Source organism: Scyliorhinus canicula, chromosome 3 (genome assembly GCF_902713615.1).
Source record: "Scyliorhinus canicula chromosome 3, sScyCan1.1, whole genome shotgun sequence".
Classification (NCBI taxonomy): domain Eukaryota; kingdom Metazoa; phylum Chordata; class Chondrichthyes; order Carcharhiniformes; family Scyliorhinidae; genus Scyliorhinus; species Scyliorhinus canicula.
Genome location: NC_052148.1, coordinates 241,238,376 through 241,264,132, shown reverse-complemented (window position 1 = coordinate 241,264,132; position 25,757 = coordinate 241,238,376). Strand labels below are relative to the sequence as shown.

General features: G+C 48.4%; 1 protein-coding gene across 4 annotated transcripts in view; it reads right to left on the bottom strand.

Moving 5' to 3' along the window:
• LOC119963400 (calnexin-like) overlaps positions 1–5,397 on the bottom strand; it is an 86,062-nt gene extending 80,665 nt beyond the window's left edge. The window contains exons 1-2 of one of the 4 annotated variants that reach the window (XM_038792468.1): positions 5,227–5,397; positions 4,848–4,901 (exon numbers count right to left, since the gene is read on the bottom strand). Coding sequence is in view for 1 of the 4 variants with exons in the window: in XM_038792465.1 (XP_038648393.1) it covers positions 5,078–5,156 (79 nt within the window). In the remaining 3 variants the exon portion in view is untranslated. Of the gene's footprint in view, positions 1–4,847; positions 4,902–5,077 lie in introns of all 4 variants that reach the window. The other 3 variants (XM_038792465.1, XM_038792467.1, XM_038792466.1) reach the window with 3 other exon arrangements.
• Between the last annotated feature and the right edge of the window lie 20,360 nt (positions 5,398–25,757).

Here is a 25,757-nt window from a genome sequence, read left to right as displayed (position 1 = left end):
GCCTTCACACCCTCAACAGAGCCCATCTCCTTCCCCATCATCCGCTGGTATATACCCGGCATTCTAGCCACCTCCGGACCAGAGCAGGATGAGAGCCTCTCAAGCAAGGTAGAAGGCTGCTTCGTCGGAAAGGCTGAAAAGTACGTTTTGACCCAGCTGCGCACCTGGAGGTACCTGAACCCATCAACATCTGTGAGCCCATATTTTTCTTTCAGTTCCCCTAAGCTAGTAAACCAACCTTCTAAAAAATAAGTCTCCCACTTTCTCTAAACCTTTATCCTTCCATTCCCCAAATTTCACATCCACGCCAGCAGGTTCAAAAAACTGATTGGGGCAGATGAGGGCAGCCTAGAGGCGGCCCTCCAGTTAATTCATCACTTTTAGGAACGTAAATCACGTTTGACTAATTTCTTTGAAGATGTAACAAGCAAAGTGGATAATGGGGATCTTGTAGATGTAGTATATCCAGACTTCCAGAAGGCAATTTGATAAAGGTGCTGTACGAGAAAGATTAATACACAAAGTAAGACCATATGGGGTTAGGAGTAATTTATTAGCTTGGATAGGGAACTGGATAACCCACAGAAAGCAGAGTGTTGGGATAAATGAGTCCTTTTCTTGTTGGCAAGATGTAACTAGTGGGGTGCCACAAGGTTCCGTCCTCAGGCCCCAACTACTTAACAATATATATTCATGACCTGCATGCAGGAACAGAAGGTACTATAGCCAAATTTGAAGATGGCACTAAAATAACTGGGATAATAAGTTGCAATAAAGAAATTTACAAATGGTAAAGTTAGGCAAGTGGGCCAAAATTTGGCAAATTTAGATTCATGTGGGCAAGTGTGAGACTACCACAGAAAAATAGAAAGGCAACTTATTATCCAAGTGAAGAGAAACATCAGAGTGCTTTGGTACAAAGGAATCTGGGTGGCCCCGTGGATCTGGGTGTCCTTGTGAATGAATTGCAGAAAACTAATACACAGGGAATCTAGAACATGAGGGCACAGTCTCAATACAAGTGGCTGATCACTTAGGACTGATGAGGAGAAATATTTTCACTCAAAGGGTTGTGAATCTTTGGCATCCTCTACCCAAGCTGGTTGTGAACGCTCCACCACTGAATATATACAAGGCTGCGATAGACAGATTTTTGGTTGGCTTGGAATCAAGGGATATGGGGAGCATGTAGGAAAGCAGAGTTGAAGCTGATGAGCAGCCATGATCGTACTGAATGGCAGTGTAGGCTTGACAAGTCTATGATCTACTGCTCCAATTTTTAAATCTTCTTATGGTTCTCTTTGTATTATTCTTTTATCATATTTTTCCTTTACCAGTCCTATTTTCCTCTTCACTTCCTCTCAACTTATGGTGTTTGGTCTGGTTCTAGCTTGTAGAATTAATCAAACATTCATTTACCCCCTTAATTTTGTTTCATCATATCCTCAATCTTCCTCATCATCCAATAAGCTTTTGCTCCCCTGCCTTCCCTTCATGTTGGAGTGTACATAGCTTGTTTCTGAAACATTTCCTTAAAAGATCACTCCTTGTTAGTTTTTCCAGTCAAATATCCGTTCCTTTTTACTCTGGCTAGATCCCCTCTCACACTAATTGGAATTAGCCCTCTTCTAATTTAGAAGTTCAACTTCAATTTGTGCCTTGTTCTTCTCCATTATTAATCTAAACCTTATGATAAAGGTGATCACTCTACCCACAGGCAATAGGACCACCCACTCCCAACACTAGATCTAGCAATACACTCTTTCGAGTCGGACTGAAGATACTGGTCAATGGAGATTTTCTGAACACATATCAAAAATTTCTCACTTTTCCTTTTCTCTAAAACTAATTACCCAAATATCGATTGGGATAAAGTCCTCTAATCACACCACTCATACATCTGATTGATAGCACAGTGGGTAGCACTGTGGCTTCACAGCTCCAGGGTTCCAGGTTTGATTCCCGGCTTGGGTCACTGTCTGTGCGGAGTCTGCACGTTCTCCCTGTGTCTGCGTGGGTTACCTCCGGGTGCTCTGGTTTCCTCCCACAAGACCTGAAAGACATGCTGTTAGGTGAATTGGATATTCTGAATCCTCCCCCTGTGTACCCGAACAGGTGCCAGAATATGGCGACTAGGGTCTTTTCACAGTTACTTAATTGCAGCATTTCTTGTGACAATAAAGATTATTATTATTTCCACTCTACTTCCCTCTCTTTTCAACACTAAAAATGTCTTCCCAGTCATGCCACTCCACCTCCCTTTTTCCAGTTCTCATCTTTTTTGAACACTTTATATGCTTGTATATTAAGTGTTCAGTTCTCACCACTATTAAGCCATATTTCTGTTGCTACCAATGCATCATACTCGTACACAGGTATTTGGGCTTGTAGATCGGCAATCTTATTTACTACATTGTTATGTATATGTACTCTAAACTTGTCTTGCATTTCTTGTAATCCTTCTCCTATCTAATATGATCATTCTTCATTCTCTCTTACTATCCAATATTCACCTCGATACAGTCCGTTTCGCTCTTCAATTTCTGTAGGCTGGAGCCAACCACTGGCCAATTTAATTTAAACCCTCTCTGACCAAGCAAGTGAACCTCTCAGCAAGGTCAGTAACCGTAGTCTTGTTGAGTGCAACCCGTCCCTTCTGAAGAGATGTCTCTTGTCCTAGAAGTGGTCCCCCCCAAAAATACCAAGTCAAGTACCAAGTCTCAAGCCACACATTGATCCTCCCTATCTTTTGTTTAATTCCCTCATTAGTGCACGCCACTGGGAGTAATCCAGAGATTATTACCTGGAGGTCCTACTTTTTAAACTTCCTCCCAAACTCATATGGCCATTGGACCTCAATACCCGCACTCTCTATGTTGTTGGTACCAATGTACACCACAACTTCTAACTCACTCCCAGAATATTTTTCACCCTCTCCACAATATTCTTTACTCTGGCACCAGCGAAGTTACACACCTTGCAGGATTTGCAATGGTGGTTACAGAAGTGCCTGTGTGACTGGGGGGGCGGCAACTATGGAATCTCCAATAATGACTGCAATTCTATGCTTTGCTTTTCCCTCCTGTAGAGTCCCTTGCCCAATGGTGCCATGGTTTGGATTGCAGATTCAAGGTGTCAGCACTCCCAGCATTTACAGAATCCTACCGTGCAGAAGAGGCCCTTCTGCCCATCGAGTCCGCACTGACGCATGAAAGACCCTGACCTGCCCACATAATCCCACTTGGTCCACAGCCTTGAATGTTATGGCGTGCCAGGTATTCATCCAGGTACTTTTTAAAAGGATGACGCATCCCACCTCTTCCACCCTACCAGACAGTGCATTCCAGACTGTCACCATTCTCTGGGTTAAAAGGTTTTTCCCACCCCTTGTTACAACCCAAACTTATCCAACCTCTTTTTATAACTTATACGTTCCATTCTGGCAACATTCTGGTGAATCTGCTCTGCACCCTCTCCAGTACATTACATCCTTCCTATAATGTGGTGACCAGAATTACACACAGTACTCCAGCTGTGGCCTCACCAATGTTCTATACAGCTTCATCATGACCACCCTGCTTTTGTAATCAATGCCCCAATTGATAAAAACAAGTGTCCCTCATGCCTTTTTCACCACCCTATTCACTTGTTCTTCTGCCTTCAGAGATCTACGGACAAACACGCCAAGGTCCCTTTGTTCTTCAGAACTTCCCATTGTCAGACCTTCAATATGGAACACATGTTTGAGAGTTGCACACACCCCAAATACACCTGCATTTCCATCTTCTTCCTATTCTTCAGCATGTCTTACCATCTACAATCCCGAACTTTTACTGCTTATGCTTACTGCTTTTACTCTTCGAATGCATAATCCAGGAAACATTAAATTAGCATCAGAGTTGATGAGCAGTCTGAACAAAACATTGAAATTAATATTGCACATAAACAAGTACACCAAATCCAGTGGGGTGACCATTCTTTGAATGCATAATCTAGGAGACAAATTAGCGCCAGGGTTGACGAGCAGACTCAACAAAAAAGTTAAATTAATATTGCACATAAACAAATACTCCAAATCCAATCAGTAGATTCAAAAGTCTCCATACATAAAACAAATATATTTTATGACAAATAAAAATGCACAACACTTCAATTTGTCCACAATGAACTGGACTGTTGATTACACTAACTAGAATAGTTGTTGCTATAGAAACTTTCAACGTTGACAGTTAAGATGATCAATGTTAACTGGAGATTGTAGTACCACAAAGGCAAAATACAGGGATATGGAATATCTGAAGTAGGAACAGAAAATGTTGGAAATACTAATCAGGTCAGGTAACATCGGGAGAGAGAAACAGTGTGGTCTTGACCAGAAATGTTAACACTCTCTCTCTCTCTCACACTCTTTCAACAGATTCTATGTAATGACTGGGTATTTCCAGCATTTTCTATTTTCAGATCACAGCAGCCATTGGCTAAGCATATAAGAGCAAAAAACTACAGCAAACCTAACGAAGTATCTTCCATTACTTTATTAGTGCACTGAAAATGTTAATTTTGTCAATTTGATGGGTAATATTACCACCCACATATTCATGAGAAACATTAACTATCTCACTTGGATTTAATCAGCAATAGGATTAAACAACATAATTTGACCAATCACATTGACTCTACTGTCTTAATCTTAATCACAAACCAGGTTTAATTTGTATTTTAATATAGATAGAGCTACTGAAGGCTGTGAAAGGAAATACAGCATAAAGAGGCCTAAGGCCTTTGACAATAGTCGCCTGAAGATCTGTTTTTACATTAATGAAACATTGAGCAACATTAACTTTTACCCTGGTTACACTGGCCTCACTCGAAAAAATTCTTAGAATGGTGTAGAAATGTCCCTGCAATAAATGATAAAACTAGTCAACAGCTGGATTATTTTTTTTGAAAACGTGCACATCACTAACAATGAATTAGCAGTAATACTTGCAACTATAACACACAGCTCAGAACCGTGCAAGGCAGAAAAACGATTTTAAACACGATGGGATTTTTTTTAATACAGTACAGCTTGTACCTTTTGCACAATCCAGTCCTGTAATGAATGGAGATGGAGTAACTGCGGATCTACTGCAGAAAATACTCAGCGAGACCATTTACCTCAAGATCCCCTCTGCTGAGGGTTGATTTTATTTATTGTCCTCTTATCTTCCCTATTTTACTCACACGGTCTGTCGTTGGATTGCCTGGGAGCTTGTATCGTCAGACACCAGGCTGACCTGTGCCTTTCTCTTTTTTTTTCACTCTCTCTCACCCCCTTCGCTCGTTTGCTCTCCTTCCTCCCGTTATACTCGCCGGCTCACATTTATAACCGCCAGACCCGTCTGCGCACGCGCCGTGCCGACGCCTGGGCAGCGGGAGGCGGCGTCGCCTCGCAACGTGCTGCGGCCGTCAGGATTCAAACCGTCAACTGGGGGGTGGGGAGGGAGGAGTTTGGTCCAACCTGGAGCTCGAGCGACCCCGGCCACCCGAGGTGGGGCTGGGGCGGGGGCGGGGGCGGGGGCGGGGGCGGGGGCGGGGTCAGAGCGCGAGGTGTTGGGGTGGAATCGGCAGCTGAAGATGCGGCTCGAGCCACCTCCCCAAAGGAGGGAGGGCGCGAGGAGGGAGACACCCGGCGGCCGCTAGCAGGCCGGGCAGCCGGAGCGCGGGTCACGCCCAGGCTAGGCGTGACGGTAATTGTTGCTCGAGGCTCGGCAAATGGAGGAGGGAGGCGAGTAACGGAGCAGACTGAAGTGTTGAGGGAAGTGGCAGATCGAATAAGGAGAGTTTGAATGGGAAGAGTGTGAGATAAATCAGCGGGAAGGAGGGTTAAAAGTTCGAAAGAGGGCACCGGCAAGCAGGACGCTGGTTTGAAGTGTGTCTACTTCAACGCCAGGAGCATCCGGAATAAGGTGGGTGAGCTTGCAGCATGGGTTGGTACCTGGGATCTCGATGTTGTGGCGATTTCGGAGACATGGGTAGAGCAGGGACAGGAATGGTTGTTGCAGGTTCCAGGATTTAGATGTTTCTGTAAGAACAGAGAAGATGGTAAAAGAGGGGGGGGTGTGGCATTGTTAATCAAGGAAAGTATTACGGCGGTAGAAAGGACGCTTGAGGACTCGTCTACTGAGGCAGTATGGGCCGAGGTTAGGAACAGTAGAGGAGAGGTCACCCTGTTGGGAGTTGTCTATAGACCTCCGAATAGTCCCAGAGATGTAGAGGAAAGGATTGGAAAGATGATTCTTGACAGGAGCGAGAGTAACAGGGTAGTTGTTATGGGGGACTTTAACTTTCCAAATATTGACTGGAAATACTATAGTTCGAGTACTATAGATGGGTCAGTTTTTGTGCAGTGTGTGCAGGAGGGTTTTCTGACACAGTATGTAGACAGGCCAACAAGGGGCGAGGCCACATTGGATTTGGTACTGGGTAATGAACCCGGCCAGGTGTTGGATTTAGATGTAGGTGAGCACTTTGGTGATAGTGATCACAACTCGGTTATGTTTACTTTAGCAATGGGCAAGGATAGGTATATACCGCAAGGCAAGAATTATAGCTGGGGGAAAGGCAATTATGATGCTATTCGGCAAGATTTAGGAGGTATAGGATGGGGAAGGAAACTGCAGGGGATGGGTACAATCGAAATGTGGAGCTTTTTCAAGGAGCAGCTACTGCGTGTCCTTGATAAGTATGTACCTGTCAGGCAGGGAGGAAGTTGTCGAGCAAGGGAGCCGTGGTTTACTAAGGAAGTTGAAGCACTTGTCAAGAGGAAGAAGAAGGCTTATGTAAGGATGAGACATGAAGGCTCAGTTAGGGCACTTGAGAGTTACAAGTTAGCCAGGAAGGACCTAAAGGGAGAGTTAAGAAGAGCGAGGAGAGGACACGAAAAGTCGTTGGCGGATAGGATCAAGGAAAACCCTAAGGCTTTCTATAGGTATATCAGGAACAAAAGAATGACTCGAGTAAGATTAGGGCCAATCAAGGATAGTAGTGGAAAGTTGTGTGTGGAATCAGAGGAGATAGGGGAAGCATTAAATGGATATTTTTCGTCAGTGTTTACACTGGAGAAAGACAATGTTGTCGAGGAGAACACTCAGGTTCAGTCGACCAGGCTAGATGGAATTGAGGTTCAAAAGGAGGAGGTGTTAGCAATTTTAGAAAATGTCAAAATAGATAAGTCCCCTGGGCCAGATGGGATTTATCCTAGGATTCTCTGGGAAGCCAGGGAGGAGATTGCAGAGCCTTTGTCCTTGATCTTTATGTCGTCTTTGTCGACAGGAATAGTGCCGGAAGACTGGAGGATAGCAATATTGTCCCCTTGTTCAAGAAGGGGAGTAGAGACAACCCCTGGTAATTATAGACCTGTGAGCCTTACTTCGGTTGTGGGTAAAATGTTGGAAAAGGTTATAAGAGATAGGGTTATAATCATCTTGAAAAGAACAAGTTGATTAGCAATACTCAACACGGTTTTGTGAAGGGTAGGTCATGTCTCACAAACCTTATTGAGTTTTTTGAGAAGGTGACCAAACAGGTGGATCAGGGTAAAGCTGTTGATGTGGTGTATATGGATTCAGTAAGGCGTTTGATAAGGTTCCCCACGGTAGGCTATTGCAGAAAATAAGGAAGTATGGAATTGAAGGTGATTTAGCGGTTTGGATCAGTAATTGGCTAGCTGAAAGAAGACAGAGGGTGGTGGTTGATGGAAAATGTTCATCCTGGAGTTCAGTTACTAGTGGTGTACCGCAAGGATCTGTTTTGGGGCCACTGCTGTTTGTCATTTTTATAAATGACCTGGAAGAGGGTGTAGAAGGATGGGTTAGTAAATTTGCAGATGACACGAAGGTCGGTGGAGTTGTGGATAGTGCTGAAGGATGTTATAGGATACAGAGGGACATAGATAAGCTGCAGAGCTGGGCTGAGAGGTGGCAGATGGAGTTTAATGCGGAAAAGTGTGAGGTGGTTCACTTTGGAAGGAGTAACAGGAATGCAGAGTACTGGGCTAATGGCAAGATTCTTGGTAGTGTAGATGAACAGAGAGATCTCGGCATCCAGGTACATAAATCCCTGAAAGTTGCCACCCAGGTTAATAGGGCTGTTAAGAAGGCATATGGTGTGCTAGCCTTTATCAGTAGGGGGATTGAGTTTCGGAACCACAAGGTCATGCTGCAGCTGTACATAACTCTGGTGCGGCCGCACCTGGAGTACTGTGTGCAGTTCTGGTCACCACATTATAGGAAGGATGTGGAAACTTTGGAAAGGGTTCAGAGGAGATTTACTAGGATGTTGCCTGGTATGGAGGGAAGGTCTTACGAGGAAAGGCTCAGGGAATTGAGGTTGTTTTCGTTAGAGAGGAGAAGGCTGAGAGGTGACTTAATAGAGACATATAAGATAGTCAGAGGGTTAGATAGGGTGGACAGTGAGAGTCTTTTTCCTCGGATGGTGATGACCAACACGAGGGGACATAGCTTTAAATTGAGGGGTGAGAGATATAGGACAGATGTCAGAGGGCAGTTTCTTTACTCAGAGAGTAGTAGGGGTGTGGAACGCCCTGCCTGCAATAGTAGTAGACTCGCCAACTTTAAGGGCATTTAAGTGGTCACTGGATAGACATATGGATGAAAATGGAATAGTGTAGGTCAGATAGGCTTCAGATGGTTTCACAGGTCGGCGCAACATCGAGGGCCGAAGGGCCCGTACTGCGCTGTAGTGTTCTATGTTCTATGTTCTATGACTAAGTGGAATCGTAGGTTACGACACAGAAGGAGGCTGTTCGGCCCCCTCTTGTCCATGGTAGCTCCAGGGCACCCAGGTGCCCTTTCTAATCCCACCTTCCCGCACCCGGCTGATAGCCCTGTAGTTTACAGCACTTAACGTGCAGAACCAGGTACTTTTTCACATGAGGAAGGAGCTGTGCTCCGAAAGCTAGTGATTCGAAACAAACCTGTTGGACTTTAACCTGGTGTTGTAAGACTTCTTACTTTATAAAAGAGTTTAGGGTCTCTGCCTCCATCACCAACTCGGGCAGAGAATTCCAGATTCCCACTGCCTAAAAAGGTTTTTCCTCATGTCCCCTCTACACCTTCTGCCACTTATCTTGAATCTATGTCCCGTGGTTCTAGAATTCTCCACCAAGGGAAACAATTTTATCCTGTCCATTCTATCTCTTCCTCTCAATTTTATACAGCTAGTCCAGTCACCCCCTCAGCCTCCTCTGTTCCAAGGAAAACAACCCCAATCTATCTAATTTCCTCCTAGCTACACTTTTCTAGCCCTGGCAACCTCCTTTGCACTCTCCACAGCAATTATGTCCTTCCTGTAATGTGACCAGAGCTGTACACAATACTCCAGTTGTGGCCTCACGATGTTTTATACAATTCTAACATTATATCCTTAATTTAATATTCTATACCTCTGCCAATGAAGGAGACCATTCCATATGCTTTCTTAACCATGTCTACTTGAACTATTGTCTAGGGACTTGTGTACTTCTATGCCAAGATCTCTCACTTCATCTACCCCTCATATATTCCCAGTTATTGTGTAATCCCTATAACTGTTTGACCTCCCTAAATGCATGACCTCACACTTCTGTGTTAAATTCCATCTGCCACTTTATTGCCCACTCCATGAATCCATCTATATTATTCTGGAGATGGTAGCTATCCTTCTACACTGTCCAATCTTCGTGTCACCTGCAAATTTCCCAATTGTGCTTCCCACATTTACTTCCAAATCGTTCATATATAACACAAACAATACTGCCCGTGTGGACTTTGCACATTCTCCCCGTGCTTGTGTGGGGTTTCACCCCCACAGCCCAAAGATGTGCAGTTTAGGTGGATTGGTCACGCTAAATTGCCCCTTAATTGGAAAAAAAAATACTAGGCTACTCTAAATTTATTTTAAAAAAATAATAATAGGAGAGTACATTATGGAGTGGGAATTGTTGGAGGGTATATATAATGAGGAATGGGCAGGGGAGGAGGGTACACAATGAAATGGGCAAGGGTGTAGGGTATATAATAGGGAATGGACAGGTGATGAGGGTACATAATGGGGTGGGCAGCAGGGTATGGGAGTAAATAAAGGACTGGACAGGAGAAGCGGGTATATGATAGAGCTTGGGCAGAAAAGGATACCTAGGGAGGAAGCAGAAGAGGATCTGGATCAGTTACGTAGGAGAGTTCATTATTGGATGGTCAAAGGAGAAAGGCACATAACAGGGCAGAGGAGGAAAGTTCAAAATGGACTGTGCGGGGGAGGGTACATTACATGGAATGGGCAGCGGAGGAAAGTATATGAGAACATAAAAATTAATGCAAATGTAGACCATCCAGTCCTTTGAGCTTGCTTTACTATTAAAAAGATCACGGTTGATTCTGTACTCCAACTTCACCTTCCCATAATAAACATATATCTTTTGATCCCCCTGCATTCAAAAATATCGATTGCTTTCTTCACTCAACGACTGAGCATCCACATCTCTCTGGGGTAGAAAATTCTAAACATTCACAGCCCTTTGGTTAAATACATTTCTTCTCATCTGAGTGCTAAATAGGCAACCCTTTATTCCAAGGCTATGATTGCTAGTTCTATACCCCCCAGCCAGGAAAACAACCCCTCCCAAGCATCTACTCACTCAATCCCCGTAAGAACGGCATATGTTACAATGAGATCACTTCTTATTCTAAACTCTATGGAACCTTAGCTTAGTCTGCTAAGTCTTTCCTCTTGGGACAATCCCCTTTTTCCAGGACTCTGTCTAATGAACCTTCATTGCACCATCTAAGAAGTATATCTTTCCTTTATGGAGATCCAAACTGAACACTGGTGTTGTCTCACTAAAACCCTCTACAACTGCAGCAAGATGTCCTTCCTCTTGTACTCCAACCCCCTTTAAGGAAAACCAATTTTCTGTTCTTTGTGTGCAAGGACACTAACATCCCTCTGAACAGCAATATTTAATAGTTACTCGCAATTTAAAAAAAATCTGATTTTCTGTTCTATATGGAATAAACTCATATCTCCCTACATTGTGCACCATCGTCTACCTTCTTGCCCACTCGTATAACGTGTCTATATTCCTTTGTAGTTTTCTTTTCATAAAACATGTTGACTCAGCATAATCATATTATGATGTTCTAAATGCGTTATTCAATCTATTTTAAAATAGATTCTATTTTCCTGATGACTGGCCTGTTTGCATCCTCCTTTCTTGAATAATGTTACATTTGCTGCCTTCCAATCCACTGTGACTGTTCCAGAATCCAGGGCATTTTGGAAGGTCACGATGGATGCATTCTCTTGTCTCTGCAGCCACCTCTGTTAGGCTCTAGGATGCAGCCCATCTGGTTCAGGTGATTTGTTAGCCTTTAGTCCCATTAATTTCTCCAGTACTTTTTCTTAAATACTTTTAAGTTCTCACTTTCAGTAGATCCTTGGTTCCTATGGCTTTTTTGTGTTACCTACAATTAATAGAATTTGAAAACATTCTTTCATGGGATGTGAGTGTCGCTAACAAAAGAAGTTAAGGATAATATTTGACTCAAAGAAGAAGAAGAAACTTAAAATGTTGTCAACAGTAGTAAACCTGAAAATTGAGTGATTTTTACAAACCAGCAATGGATAATTAAAATATTGAGAAAACAAAGGAAACATGACAATAAACTAGCAAGAAATATAAGAGTTTTTACAAGTATGGAAAAAAGAAAGTAGCAAAGGTAGATATTGGTGCCTTAGATGTTTGGACAGGAACAATTATGAAATGATGAGATGAAAATCGCTTAATGTCACAAGTAGGCTTCAAAGGAAGTTACTGTGAAAAGCCCCTAGTCGCCACATTCCAGCGCCTGTTCAGGGAGGCTGGTATGGGAATTGAACCGTGCTGTTGGTCTGCTTTAAAAGCCAGAGATTTAGTCCTGTGCTAAACCAGCCCCTTAATGGCGAATAAGGAAATGGAAGAACTGAAACAAATATTTTACTGGGTGAATGATCAGTCTCACCCTTCTAAAATCTCAGATGCTATGCTTCAGCCAATAAGATTCGCTCTGTGTGATATCGAGGAATGCAGAAAGCGCTGGATACATCAAAGGCTAAGGATGCTGACAATATCCGAGAGGTCGTACCGAAGACGTGCCTTGGAATCCACCACATTGTTCCAGTACAGCTACAACACTGACCTCTACTTTACAATGTGGACAGTTGTCCTATCCATTAAAAGCAAGACAAATCCATCTGGCCAATTACTGCCCCACCAGTCTGCCCTCAAACATCAGCAAGATGGTGGAAGGTGTTGTTGACGGTACTATCAAGTGGCATCTACACAGTAAGCATGCTGCTCAACGAAGCTCAATTTAGGTTCTGCCAAGACGACCTGGCGACTGACCTTATGCTTCAAACATGCTCCAAACATGAACAAAAGAGCTGAATTCAAGAGGTGAGGTGAGAGTGACTGCTCTTGACATTCAGGCAGCTTTTGACAGTTGAACGCTTTTCCCCAGCATGGAAATGACAATTACAAGGGGGAACAAGTTAATGGTGATGGGGGGGTGGGGGGGAAGGTTCAGTGGAGATGTGCAAGGCAAGTTTTTGTACACAGAGCGCGGTGGTGGTCTGGAATGCACTGCCAGGTGGGGTGGTTGAGGCAGATACATTAGCGACCTTTAAGACTTATCTGGATACATGAACAGATGGGGTATAGAAGGAATCAGGAGGTTGGTCTAGATAGGACACGTGATCGGCGCAGGCTTGGAGGGCCGAAAGGTCTGTTCCTGTGCTGTATTTTTCTTTGTTCTTTGACTCATGGCATGAAGGAGTCCGAGCAAAGTTAAAGTCAATGGGAATCAGTTGCTTCATCAATGACATTTCCCTCTATCATAAGGTCAGAAGTGGGGATTTTTGCAGATGATTGTACATCGTTCAATATAATTCCTGACTTCTCGGATAATCTTTTGAAAATCTTTTTATTGGCTTTTCTCATATTTATAAACCGTTGTTGCTGAGATACATTACATTTTTCTTGCCCACACTAATTTGCTTTATTTTACAGAGAGGCTTGTTTTGTCCTTCGTTTCACCAACTACATACATTTTGCTGCCCTCTGGATCGGTCTATGATATCCCCCCTGCCCCCCACCCCCCATTGGTTTCAGCACCCTTCCTCTTCTCTTGTGGTTTCCCCATTCTTCCCCCCGCCCCGGTTGCAAGTCCTTTGGTTCTTCATCTTCAGCCGACAAACTGCCCCCAAGTATCCAGGAAGCCTTCCTCTGACCCTCGGATGATGTACTTAATCTTCTCTAGGTGGAGAAATTCGGAGAGGTCAGCGAGCCAGTTTGCAGCCAGATGAATTAAATGAGAAGATCAGTCAGAATGATGGGCAGAAGCATGAAAGTGCTGAACTCTCACAGTGCGGTAACCCCCAGCCTAATCTTCAGCAGCAGCAGCCTCCAAATCTTAGTTGGCCTTCTGTGCTTCCCCAGTCAGATAAGGAATAATGGTGCCATCACACTATTTTCGACCAGGCTTTCCGGTGAGCACTTCTCTCTAAGATCCTTAAGTATAAGCCATAAGACATAGGAGCAGAATTAGGCCACTTGGCCCATCGAGTCTGCTCCGCCATTCAATCATGGCTGATATTTTTCTCATCCCCATTCTCCTGCCTCCTCCCCATAACCCCTGATCTCCTTATTAATCAAGAACCTATCTACCTCTGCATTAAAGACACTGAATTGGCCTCCACAGCCTTCTGCGGCAAAGAGTTCCACAGATTTTTTTTTTTTTTAATAATTTTTATTGAAATTTTTCGATACAAACATTTACCCCTACTACATTTTAAATTATAACACAACAACTCCCCCCTGGAAAATCCTCCCCACGCCCTCCCCCGCGCGCACCCCCCCCACCCTCCTCCCCCCCCCCCCCCCCCCCCCCCCCCCCCGCGCTACCAGTCTAGCAACCAACCGTTTTTTCCCTTTCTGGCCGAGGCCTCGGGCAGTCATTGCCCGCGACCCCCCGCTGACAGTTGCTCCCTTCGTTGCTATCCCCCCCCCCCCCCCCCCTCCCTTCCCCCCCCCCCCCCCCCCCCCCCTTCCTCCCCGGGTTGCTGCTGTTTCGGCCTCCAGTTCCTATCTCTGATCCAGAAAGTCAAGGAAGGACTGCCACCGCCGGAAGAACCCCTGTACCGACCCTCTCAGGGCGAATTTGATTCTTTCCAATTGGATGAAGCTTGCCATGTCGTTTAACCAGGTGTTACACTTGGTGGCCTTGTGTCCCTCCACTGAATCAAGATCCTTCTCCGAGCTACCAAGGACGCAAAGGCCAATATTCCGGCCTCCCCTGCCTCCTGTACTCCTGGCTCCACCCCAACCCCAAAAAATCGCTAGCCCCCACCCTGGTTTGACCCTGGTTCCCACCACTCTCGATACCGTCCCCGCCACCCCCTCCCAGAACTCTTCCAGTGCCGGGCACATCCAGAACATATGTACATGGTTCGCAGGGCTTCCCGAACACCTAACACACCTGTCCTCACCCCCGAAGAACCGACTCATCCTAGTCCCCGTCATATGGGCTCTGTGCAGCACCTTAAATTGGATGAGGCCCAACCTTGCGCACGACGACGACGAATTGACCCTCTCTAAGGCATCCGCCCATGTCCCATCTTCTATCTGCTCTCCCAGCTCCGCTTCCCACTTGTCTTTCAGCTCCTCTATCGATACCTCCTCCACCTCCTGCATTATTCTGTAGATGTCCGAGACCTTCCCTTCTCCGACCCAGACCCCTGACAGCACCCTATCACTCACCCCTCTATCGGGAAGCAAGGGAAATCCTTCCACCTGTCGTCTGGCAATGCCTTCACCTGCAGGTATCTAAACGTGTTCCCCGGGGGGATCTCAAATTTCTCCTCCAGCTCTCCCAGGCTCGCAAACCTCCCCTCTATGAACATGTCCCTCAGTTGCCTGATGCCCGCCCTGTGCCAGCTCTGGAATCCCCCGCCAGTGTTCCCCGGGACAAATCTGTGGTTCCCTCTCAGTGGCGCCGCCATCAGACCCCCCCACTTCCCCCCTGTGTCGCCTCCACTGCCCCCAGATTTTCAGGGTGGCCGCCACTACCGGACTCGTGGTATACCTTGTGGGGGGGAGCGGCCATGGTGCCGTTACTAGCGCCCCCAGGCTTGTATTGCCGCAGGACGCCCTCTCCATACGTTTCCAAGCTGCCCCCTCCCCCTCCATCACCCACTTGCGCACCATCGATGCGTTCGCCGCCCAGTAGTATCCGGAAAGATTGGGTAGCGCTAATCCTCCCCTGTCCCTACTCCGTTCCAAGAAAATCCTTCTCACTCTAGGGGTGCCATGTGCCCACACATAGCCCATAATGCTGCTAGTTACCTTCTTGAAGAAGGCCCTGGGGAGAAAGATGGGCAAGCACTGAAACAGAAACAAGAACCTCGGGAGGACCGTCATTTTGACTGACTGCACCCTCCCTGCTAGCGACAGCGGTATCATGTCCCACCTCTTGAACTCCTCCTCCATCTGCTCCACCAGCCTTGAAAAGTTCAGCTTGTGGAGGGTCCCCCAGTTCCTTGCCACCTGCACCCCCAAGTACCTGAAGCTCTTTACTGCTCTCTTAAAGGGGAGCCGCCCAATTCCCTCCCCCTGATCTCCCGGGTGTATCACAAAGACCTCACTTTTACCCACATTTAATTTATATCCCGAAAAGTCCCCAAACTCCGCTAGTATTTCCATTACCTCCGGCATTCCCCCTTCCGGGTCCGCCACATATAACAACAAATCATCCGCATAGAGTGATACCCGATGTTCCTCCCCTCCCCTTGTCAGTCCTCTCCACCCCCCTGAACCCCTCAGTGCCATCGCCAACGGTTCGATCGCTAATGCAAATAGTAAGGGGGATAGGGGGCATCCCTGCCTGGTACCTCGATGGAGCCCAAAATACTCTGACCTCCTCCCGTTTGTAACCACACTCGCCATCGGGGCCGAATACAGCAGCTTCACCCACTTGATAAATCCCTCCCCAAACCCAAACCGTTCCAGCGTCTCCCACAGGTATTCCCACTCCACCCTATCGAATGCCTTCTCCGCATCCAGTGCTACCACTATCTCAGCCTCCCCCTCCACTGCTGGCATCATAATCACATTCAACAGTCTCCGGACATTTGTGTTAAGTTGTCGTCCCTTTACGAACCCCGTCTGGTCCTCATGGATTACCCCTGGCACACAATCCTCTATTCTGGTTGCCAGGACCTTTGCCAACAGTTTGGCATCTACATTCAAGAGGGAGATAGGCCTGTAGGACCCGCACTGTACAGGGTCTTTGTCCCGCTTCAGGATCAAGGAGATCAGGGCCTGTGACATTGTCGGGGGCAGAACCCCCCCCCTCTCGCGCCTCATTGAAGGCTCGCACTAGCACTGGACCCACCAAGTCCACATACTTCTTATAAAATTCCACCGGGAACCCATCCGGCCCCGGCGCCTTCCCCGCCTGCATCTGGCCTATCCCTTTAACTAGCTCCTGCAGCTCTATCGGCGCCCCCAGCCCCTCCACCCGTTCCTCCTGGACCTTTGGGAACCTCAATCTATCGAGGAAGTTCTCCATTCCCCCCCTCCTCCTGGGCGGCTCAGACCGGTACAATTCCCTGTAGAAATCCCTGAAGACCCCGTTCACCTCTTGCCCCTTCTGCACTACGTTCCCTCCCTTCTCTCTCACTCCCCCAATCTCTCTAGCTGCATCTCGCTTGCGCAGCTGGTGTGCTAGCATCCTGCTCGCCTTTTCCCCGTACTCGTAGACCGCGCCCTGTGCCCTTCTCCATTGCGTCTCCGCCTTCCTAGTGGTCAGTAGGTCAAACTGGGCCTGTAAACTGCGCCGCTCCCTCAACAGCCCCTCATCTGGTGTCTCCGCATATCTCCTGTCCACTTCTATAAGTTCCCCCACCAGTCTCTCCCTCTCCTGCCTCTCCTTCCTTTCTCTGTGTGCCCTTATGGAGATCAGCTCTCCTCTGATCACTGCTTTCAGGGCCTCCCAGACTACCCCCACCTTCACCTCGCCCGTGTCGTTCGTGCCCAGATATCTCTCAATGCCCTTCCGGACCCTTCCGCACACCTCATCGTCCGCCAGCAGCCCCACATCCAGGCGCCACAACGGGCGCTGGTCCCGTGCTTCCCCCAGTTCTACCTCTACCCAGTGTGGTGCATGGTCCGAAATCGCAATGGCCGAGTACTCCGTGTCCTGCACTCTCGAAATCAGCCCCCTGCTCAGTACAAAAAAGTCTATTCTGGAGTACACCCTGTGGACGTGGGAGAAAAAAGAATACTCCCTCGCCCTTGGCCTGCCAAATCTCCAAGGGTCTACCCCCCCCATCTGCTCCATGAACCCCCTTAGCACCTCTGCCGCTGCCGGCCTCCTATTCGTCCTGGAACTCGATCTGTCCAGCCCAGGGTCGAGCACTGTATTGAAGTCCCCCCCCATGATCAGGCCCCCTGCCTCCAGACCCGGAATGAGGCCCAACAGGCGCCTCATAAAACCCGCGTCATCCCAATTCGGGGCATACACATTCACCAGCACCACATTCTCTCCCTGCAGCCTACCCTTCACCATCACGTACCTACCCTCCTTATCTGCTACCACCTGTGCCGCCACGAACGACACCCTCTTTCCCACCAAAATCGCCACCCCCCGGTTCTTTGCGTCCAAGCCTGAGTGGAACACCTGTCCCACCCACCCCCTTCTCAGGCGTACCTGGTCTACTACTCTCAAGTGAGTCTCCTGCAACATTGCCACATCCGCCTGCAGTCCCTTTAGGTGTGAAAAAACCCTTGCTCTCTTGACCGGCCCATTCAGCCCCCTCACGTTCCAAGTAATCAACCGGGTCGCGGAGCGACCTGTCCCTTTCCCCTGTCTATTAGCCATGTCCTGTCCCCTGTTCGCCCCGGGTCGACCCTCCCCTTCTGACCCGTTCCCCATGGCGATGGCCCCCCCCCCCCTCTCCTCCCGTTCTTCCCTTCCCGTCCTCGGCCTTTCCAGCAGCAACCCGGTATCCCCCCTAACCCCCCTTCCCCCCCCCCCCCCGGCTAGGACCCCTCCTAGCCGCGGTGTATCCGCCATCGTACTCCCGAGAGTCAGCTGATTTTCGCTGACCCGGCTGCCCCTGCCACACTCCGACTCCTCCCGATGTGGGGGGGGGAGGGGCCTCCCCCCCCCCCCTTGCCATCCCTCTCTGACCCCGCTTCAGCGCGGGAAAAGCCGCCATTGCTGGCCACACCCCACTCTTCTCTCCTCCCCCTTCCTCCGTCCCGCGCGCGGGAAACAGGGGAAAGCCCGCGCTTTCGCCCGGCCACACCCTACCCCGCCATCTTCAATTCCACCCCCGTCCCCATCCAAGCCCATAAAAAAGCCCCCTTAAAACGAGAGGAAGAAAAAAGAGAAAAAGAAAACACGCATAACCAACTTGCACCCCCCCCCCGTCCCGCCTCCCCAACTTAACAATATAACAATATAAATAACAAATCTCAAATAAATACATAAATACATAACTATGCCTGCATAACTAAATAACTACCCAATAATAACGTATTTAACCATCACCCTCCATCGAACAGAACAGTAACCATAACCCTTAAAGAACAGATCAGAAACCAGTAAAAAAGCCCCCCCTACAACAACAATAATTAAGGGAAGTTGGCAACGGGAAGAGACACACAAAAAGGAACAAGGAAACCCCCCATAACACAAGTTTCAAAGAAACCAAACGATCCATCAACTTTAACCAAGTTCCGACCTGGCCTAAGAAAGACATGGGCCACTTGATCAGTCAAGGGTACTCGGGCGGCCTCGACCGCCGGCGTTCCCAAGTTCTAGTTCAGGTCCAGCTTTTCCTCCCGAACAAAAGTCCATGCCTCCTCTGGGGTCTCAAAGTAATGGTGCTGGTCCTTGTAGGTGACCCACAAGCGCGCTGGCTGCAGCATTCCGAACTTGATCCTCTTTGCGTGCAGCACCGCCTTCGTCCGGTTAAACCGGGCCCGCCGCTTTGCCACCTCCGCACTCCAGTCCTGATATATCCGCACCGTCGAATTCTCCCATTTGCTGCTTTTCTCCCTCTTGGCCCACCTCAGCACTTTCTCCCGATCACAAAAACGCTGGAATCGCACCAGCACCGCCCTCGGGGGCTCGTTCGCCCTAGGCCGCCTAGCCATGACCCGATATGCTTCTTCCAGCTCCAGAGGCGATGGACCGGCCCCCTCTCCCATCAGGGAGCTCAGCATCTCCGCTACATATTTCGGGAGATCAGGCCCCTCCAGGCCTTCTGCTAGGCCCAGGATCCTCAAGTTCTTCCGCCTCATTCGAGTGTCCAGCTCCTCAAAGCGGCTCTGCCATTTCAGGTGGAGTGCCTCGTGCACCTCCACCTTTCCCACGAGGACCGTGGCCTCCTCCTCCCTTGCAGTCATCTCCTGCTGCAGCTCTCTTATCGACGCCTCTTGGGTCGCCTGGGCCCCCATCAGCCTTGTGGTCGTCGCGTTCATAGACTCTAAGAGTTCCACTTTCAGCTCCGTAAAACACCGGAGGAGAGCGGCCTGCTGCTCCTCCGCCCATTTTCTCCAATCTTCTAGTGCGCCACCGGCCGCCATTTTGGTCCTCTTCCCCCGCTTTTTTCGGGGAGCTGCTGCCGCTTTTTTTGTCGCCCCACTCCGAGTACCGACCATAAAGTTGGTCTCACTCTCCTCAGGGAGCCTTCCCCCACCGGGATTCGTCTTTACAGTACCGTCGGGGCCCTCCAATCGGCCCTTAAACACCTTTGTCGCAGGAGCTGCCAAATGTGCGACTTAGCTGGTCATAGCCGCAACCGGAAGTCGTCAAGAGTTCCACAGATTCACCACCCTCTGGCTGAAAAAATTCCTCCTCATCTCTGTTTTAAAGGATCATCCCTTTAATCTGAGATAGTGTCCTCTGGTTCTAGTTTTTCCTACAAGTGGAAACATCCTCGCCACGTCCACTCTATCCAGGTCTCGCAGTATCTTGTACGTTTCAATAAGATCCCCTCTCATGCTTCTAAACTCCAACGAGTACAGACCCAGAGTCCTCAAACGTTCCTCATACGACATGTTCTTCATTCCAGGATCATTCTTGTGAACCTCCTCTGGACCCTTTCCAAGGCCAGCAAATCCTTCCTTAGCTATGGATATAGATAAGTATGCCTCCACATCATCCATGTCTGTCATATTCTGTAGCCTGACGTCCCCAGACATTGAAGACGAAGTTTGTGGAGAAGGGTTGGAGAGCATGATGTCAAGTCTCTGGAGTTGTTTGGAAAGAGAGCCTAGCAGGGAAGACAGTGGGACAGCAATGGCAGGAGTGTGTAAAGGACCAGGTTAGGTTAGTGTGAAGGACCAGGTTAGGTTAAGGAAAGGATAAGTCGGGCAGGTTTTCCACTCGGGGTTTCATTCGAATCCGTGTGGTGTGCCGATTTTAATGAGCAAAAACATGGGATTTGAGAGTGCGAAGGAGGTGAGGGATCCGGGTGGGAGATGTGTGATTGTGAGTGGGGTATTGGAAGGGGAGCCGGTGGTGTTGGTAAATGTGTATGTCCCAAATTGGGATGATGTGGGTTTTATGAGGGGGGTTGCTGGCAGCGATCCCGGTTTTGGCCACGCACCAGTTGATCATGGGAGGAGATAACTGTGTCCTAGAGCCGAGGTGGATAGTCGAGCCCCAGGTCAATGGGTAGGCGAGGGAGCTGGGGGGGCCTATGGAGAGGATGTGTATGGTGGATCCATGGTGCTTTCAGAACCAGGGGGAAGGGAGTATTCCTCCTTTTCACACGTCTATAAGGTGTATTCGAGGATTGATTACTTTGTACTGAGTCGGCAGATTTTGGTAGGGGTGGAGAGGGCAGAGTATGCGGGGATTGTTATCTCGGACTATGCGCCCCACTGGCTGGAGATTCGATTTCGGTCGGGACGAGAGCAACGGCCTGAAAGGAGGTTTGATTCGGGGTTGTTGGCGGATGGAGGTTTTTGTGATGAGGTGCGGGCGGCGATTATGGAGTATGTGGAGTTGAATCAGAATAGGGAGGTGTCGGCGGCTATTTTTTGGGAAGCACTGCAGGCAGTGGTCCAGAAGGGAAATTATTTTGTTTAAGGCTCGTGCGGATAAGGAAATGAGGGAGGTACATGACTGTCTAGTTAGCCAGATAGTGGAGGTGGACAGGGAGTATTCGAGGGTGCCTACCCTGGAGGGATTGGCGAGGAAGAAAAAGTTACAGGGGTAGGTTGACAACAGGGAGGGTGGTAGGGCAACTGCGTAGAGCAAGACGGGTGCAATATGAGCATGGGGAGTAGGCAAGTTGCATGCTGGCACACCAGCTGCGGAGACAGGCCACATCCAGGGAAATATTGCAGATCCGGGCTGGGGATGTAGTGTCACAGAGCCAGGGACTGAACAAGGCGGACCCGGGGGGGGGGGGGGGGGGGGGAACATGGGTCGGTTTCTGGACGAGCTGGAATTTCCCCAGGTGGGGGAAGCAAAGAGGCAGACTTTGGAGGATCCCCTGGGTCTGAGGGGGTGCTGGATAGTATCGGGTATGAAGTCGGGGAACACCCCATGGCCGGAGGGTAACCGGTGGAATTATATAAGGAATTTGCGACGGACCTGGCACCACATCTGTTGGAGGCGTTTAATGAAGCGTTGGAGAAGGGGGAGCTGCTGGAGATGGTGACGCAGTCAGTAATCACTCTAAACCCAAAAGAGGGGAAGGGCCTGGTGGAATGTGGGTCGTATAGGCCCATATCACTATTGAACAAGGATGTGAAAGTATTGGCTAAGTTGTTGGTGGAAAGGATGGATGATTGTGTCCCGGGGGTGGGTGCAGAAGATCAAACAGGCTTCGTGAAGAGTAGGCAGCTCGCGAGTAATATAAGGCGGCTTTTGAATGTAGTGGTGATTCCATCGGGGGCTCTGGTACTGGAGATGTCCATGGATGCGGAAAATCATTTGATCGGGTGGAGTGGCGGTACTTGTTCGAGAATTTGGGACGGTTTGGGTTTAGGCCGAGATTTATGACATGGGTGCGGTTTCTGTATGTGGCACCAAAGACGAGTGTGAGGACGAATAATGAGTTTGCGGCGCTTTACCCAGGGATACGAGGAAGGGGTTCCCGCTGTCGCCCTTACTGTTTACGCTGACCATAGAGCCATTGGCGATGGCTGTCAGGGAGTCGGCGGAGTGGCAGGGGGTTATTTTTTTTTTTATAAATGTTTTTATTCAGTTTTCGTATTTTATATTGAACAAATTACAAATTGTTAGGAGAGAGAAAAAAAAAAACAAACAAAAACAAACACGCAAAAATTAACACACATATTTACAGGTAAGCATCTTCGTAGTAGTAACTGCGCCCCCCCCTCCCCCCCTCAACATGTTTATTTAGCTTGGTTTTGGGCCTTAGCTAGCCATCGAACCCCCGTAACGAACCTGTAGCCCCCCCCCCCCCCTCCCGCTACCTTCCCCCGACTATTCTTCCTCTTGTACATTGGCCACAAATAGGTCCCGGAACAGTCGCATGAATGGCTCCCACGTTCTGTGGAAGCCGTCGTCCGACCCTCGGATGGCAAATTTGATTTTCTCCATTTGGAGAGATTCCGAGAGGTCGGCAGGGGGTTATGAGGGGACAGAGGGAGCATCGGGTGTCGCTGTTATGCTGATGACTTGTTTCGGATCCGTTGGAGAGTATAGGAAGGATTAAAGGCCTGCTGGGAGGTTTGCAGGGTTCTTGGGGTGAATAAGCTGGGACAGCGGGCAAATTTAGGGGCGATGCCATTTACGGTTGCGAGGGATAGGTTTAGGTATTTGGGGTTTAAGGTAGCGAGGGAATGGATGGGGCTCCATAGGTGGAACTTAACAAAGCTGGTGGAGAAAGCCAGGGAGGATCTAAAGAGGTGGAATACACTGCAGTTAACGTTGGCGGGAGGGTCCCAGTGGTGAAAATGAATATTCTGCCGAGGTTCTTGTTTATTTTTCAGGCTCTCCCGATCTTTATACCAAAGGCTCTTTTTTCGAAAATTGGAGACGATCATTTTGGACTTTGTATGGGCGGGGAAAGTGCCGAGGGGCAGGAGTGTGGTGATATGCATCACTGTAAATACACAAGGGGTTAATGCAAATACACGAAGACTAAATAAACACTAGAGGGAGCACCAGAGATATCATGACACAGACATTCAACCAATAGGTCAGTAAGATAGGGCACGACCAATGGGCAGTCAAGACACACCCAGAGGTGACACTACCACAAGGGGGCAACCCATATAAAAGGACAGGGCACACATGTTCTTTCCATAGACGACACTCAGAGAGACAGGCAGATCAAGAAGCATCACATCCACCGCGTGGATTAGAGCAGACTGGTTAGTTAGATTGAGTTACTATAGTTAGATTAGCAGGAGAATTGAATTCAAGTAGGAGAATTGTTAACTGTTCAATAAATGTGTTAAACCTATCTCCAAGTCTGAACCTTCCTTTGTCAGAGTATACATCAAGGAAGCAGCTTATGCTACGTGAAGAAGCATAACACAACAAGGAGGACCCTGCTACAGAGGGAGAGGCTGCAGGGGGAGTTGATGTTGCCGAACCTGCTTCATTATTATTGGGCGGCGAACGTGGATAAGGTGCTGCGGTGGTGGGAAGGAGAAGGGGTAGAGTTGGTTAGGATAGAGGAGGAATTTTGTAAGGGATCGAGTTTGAGGGCTGTGGTGACAGCAGCGTTGCCAATGGCTGCGAGTAGGTATTCGGGGAGCCCGGTGGTGCAGTCCACGGTGAAGATATGGAATCGTGAGGAGGCATTTAGGGTGGAAGGGATGTCGGTGTTAATGCCACTGTACGAGAATCATGGGTTTGATCCGGGGTGAAGGATGGAGAGTATATAGAGTAGGAGGAGGGAAGTGGGGCTGGCCAAGGTAAGAGATCTGCATTTGGAGGAAGGGTTCACCTGTCTGGAGGAACTAAGGGAGTGGGTAGAGCTGCCGTGGGAGAGTGAATTCAGGTATCTGCAGTTTAGGGACTTTGCGCGAAAGGTCTGGAGGGAGTTCCCTAGGTTGCCGGGATACGCCCTGCTGGGGCGACTGCTGCTTCCGGATGTGCAAGGGGAGGGAAGAATTGGGGATATATACAAATGGCTGGAGGGGGGGGGGGGGGGGGGGTGGACAGGGAGGCGAGCGGATGGTGAAGATCAAGGAGAAATGAGAAGCAGAGTTGGGAATGGAGATCAATTGGGGAGTAGGGAGTGAGGCACTTCGTAGGGTAAACGGGACCTCCCCCTGTGCAAGGATGAGTCTGATACAGTTTAAGGTGGTGCACAGGGTGCATATGATTCGGGCGAGAATGAGTGGGTTCATTAAGCAGGTAGCAGATGAGTGTGAGAGGTGTGGGCGGGGGCCAGCGAATCACACGCACATGTTTTGGGGTTGCGAAAAATTGGGAAGATTCTGGGCGTGAGTGTTTGTGGTCTTAGCCAGGATAGTGGAGGAGGAGGTAGACCTGGACCCTTTGGTGGCGATATTTGGGGTTTCAGAGAAGCTGAAGCTCAGGAAGAGGAGGAAGGCCGATGTCGAGGCCTTTGCCTCACTGATTGCATGGTGGCGAATTTTATTGGAGCAGCAGTCAGCATTGCCACCGGGGGTAGCGGCTTCGCTGGGTGACCTGTACGACTTCCTGCAGAGGGGTTTGAGAAAAGGTGGGGGATGTTTGCAACTGTGCTAGAGGGGCTGTTTGGTGGGGGGGGGGGGGGGGGGGGGGGGGGGAAGAGAGAGGGGAAAAATGTATACAGACTACAGTTGATTGCTGGGAATTATGTTTCCCGGGGTGTTTATGTGTTGTAACCTGTTTTGATACATGTTGGTGATAAAATATGTTTTAAAAAAGCAATGGCAGGAGTTTTTTGGTTTATTTGGAAGGCACAGCAGAACTTCACCTCAATGAGGAGGAAATTTGCTAAGGGAGGACAAGGCAATCATTGCTGTTGAGGGAAGTCAAGGACAGTATAAAAGCAAAGGAAAAGCAAACAAAGTGGTAAGTTAAAGCGGACTGTTTAGCACACTAGCCTAAATCGCTGGCTTTGAAAGCAGACCAAGGCAGGCCAGCAGCACGGTTCGATTCCCGTAGCAGCCTTCCCGAACAGGCGCCGGAATGTGGCGACTAGGGGCTTTTCACAGTAACTTCATTGAAGCCTACTCGTGACAATAAGCGATTTTCATTTTTCATTTTCATGAGTGCGAAGCCAGAGGATTGGGAAGCCTTTAAAAGCAAGCAGAGGACAACTAAAAAAGCAATAAGGGGGGAGGAAGATGAAATATGAGTGTAAGCCAGCTAGTAATGTAATAGAAGATTGCAAGATGTTTTTCGATATATGAAAGGTAAGAGCGAGGCAAGAATGAACAATGGCCCAAAGGAAAATGAGACTGGAGAAGTAATAATCGGAAACAAAGAAATGGCAGAGGAACTGAATGGGTGCTTTGTATCACTCTTCACAGTGGAAGACACCAGTGGCATACCAGAACTTGAGGAGAGTCAGGGGGCAGAGGTGAGTAGTGGCCATCCCCAAGGGCAAGCTGCTAGGGAAACTGAAAGGTCTGAAGGTGGATAAATCACCCGGACGGGATGGACTACACCCAGGTTTCTGAAGGAGATAGCTGAGGAGATTGTGGAGGCTTTGGTGATCTTTCA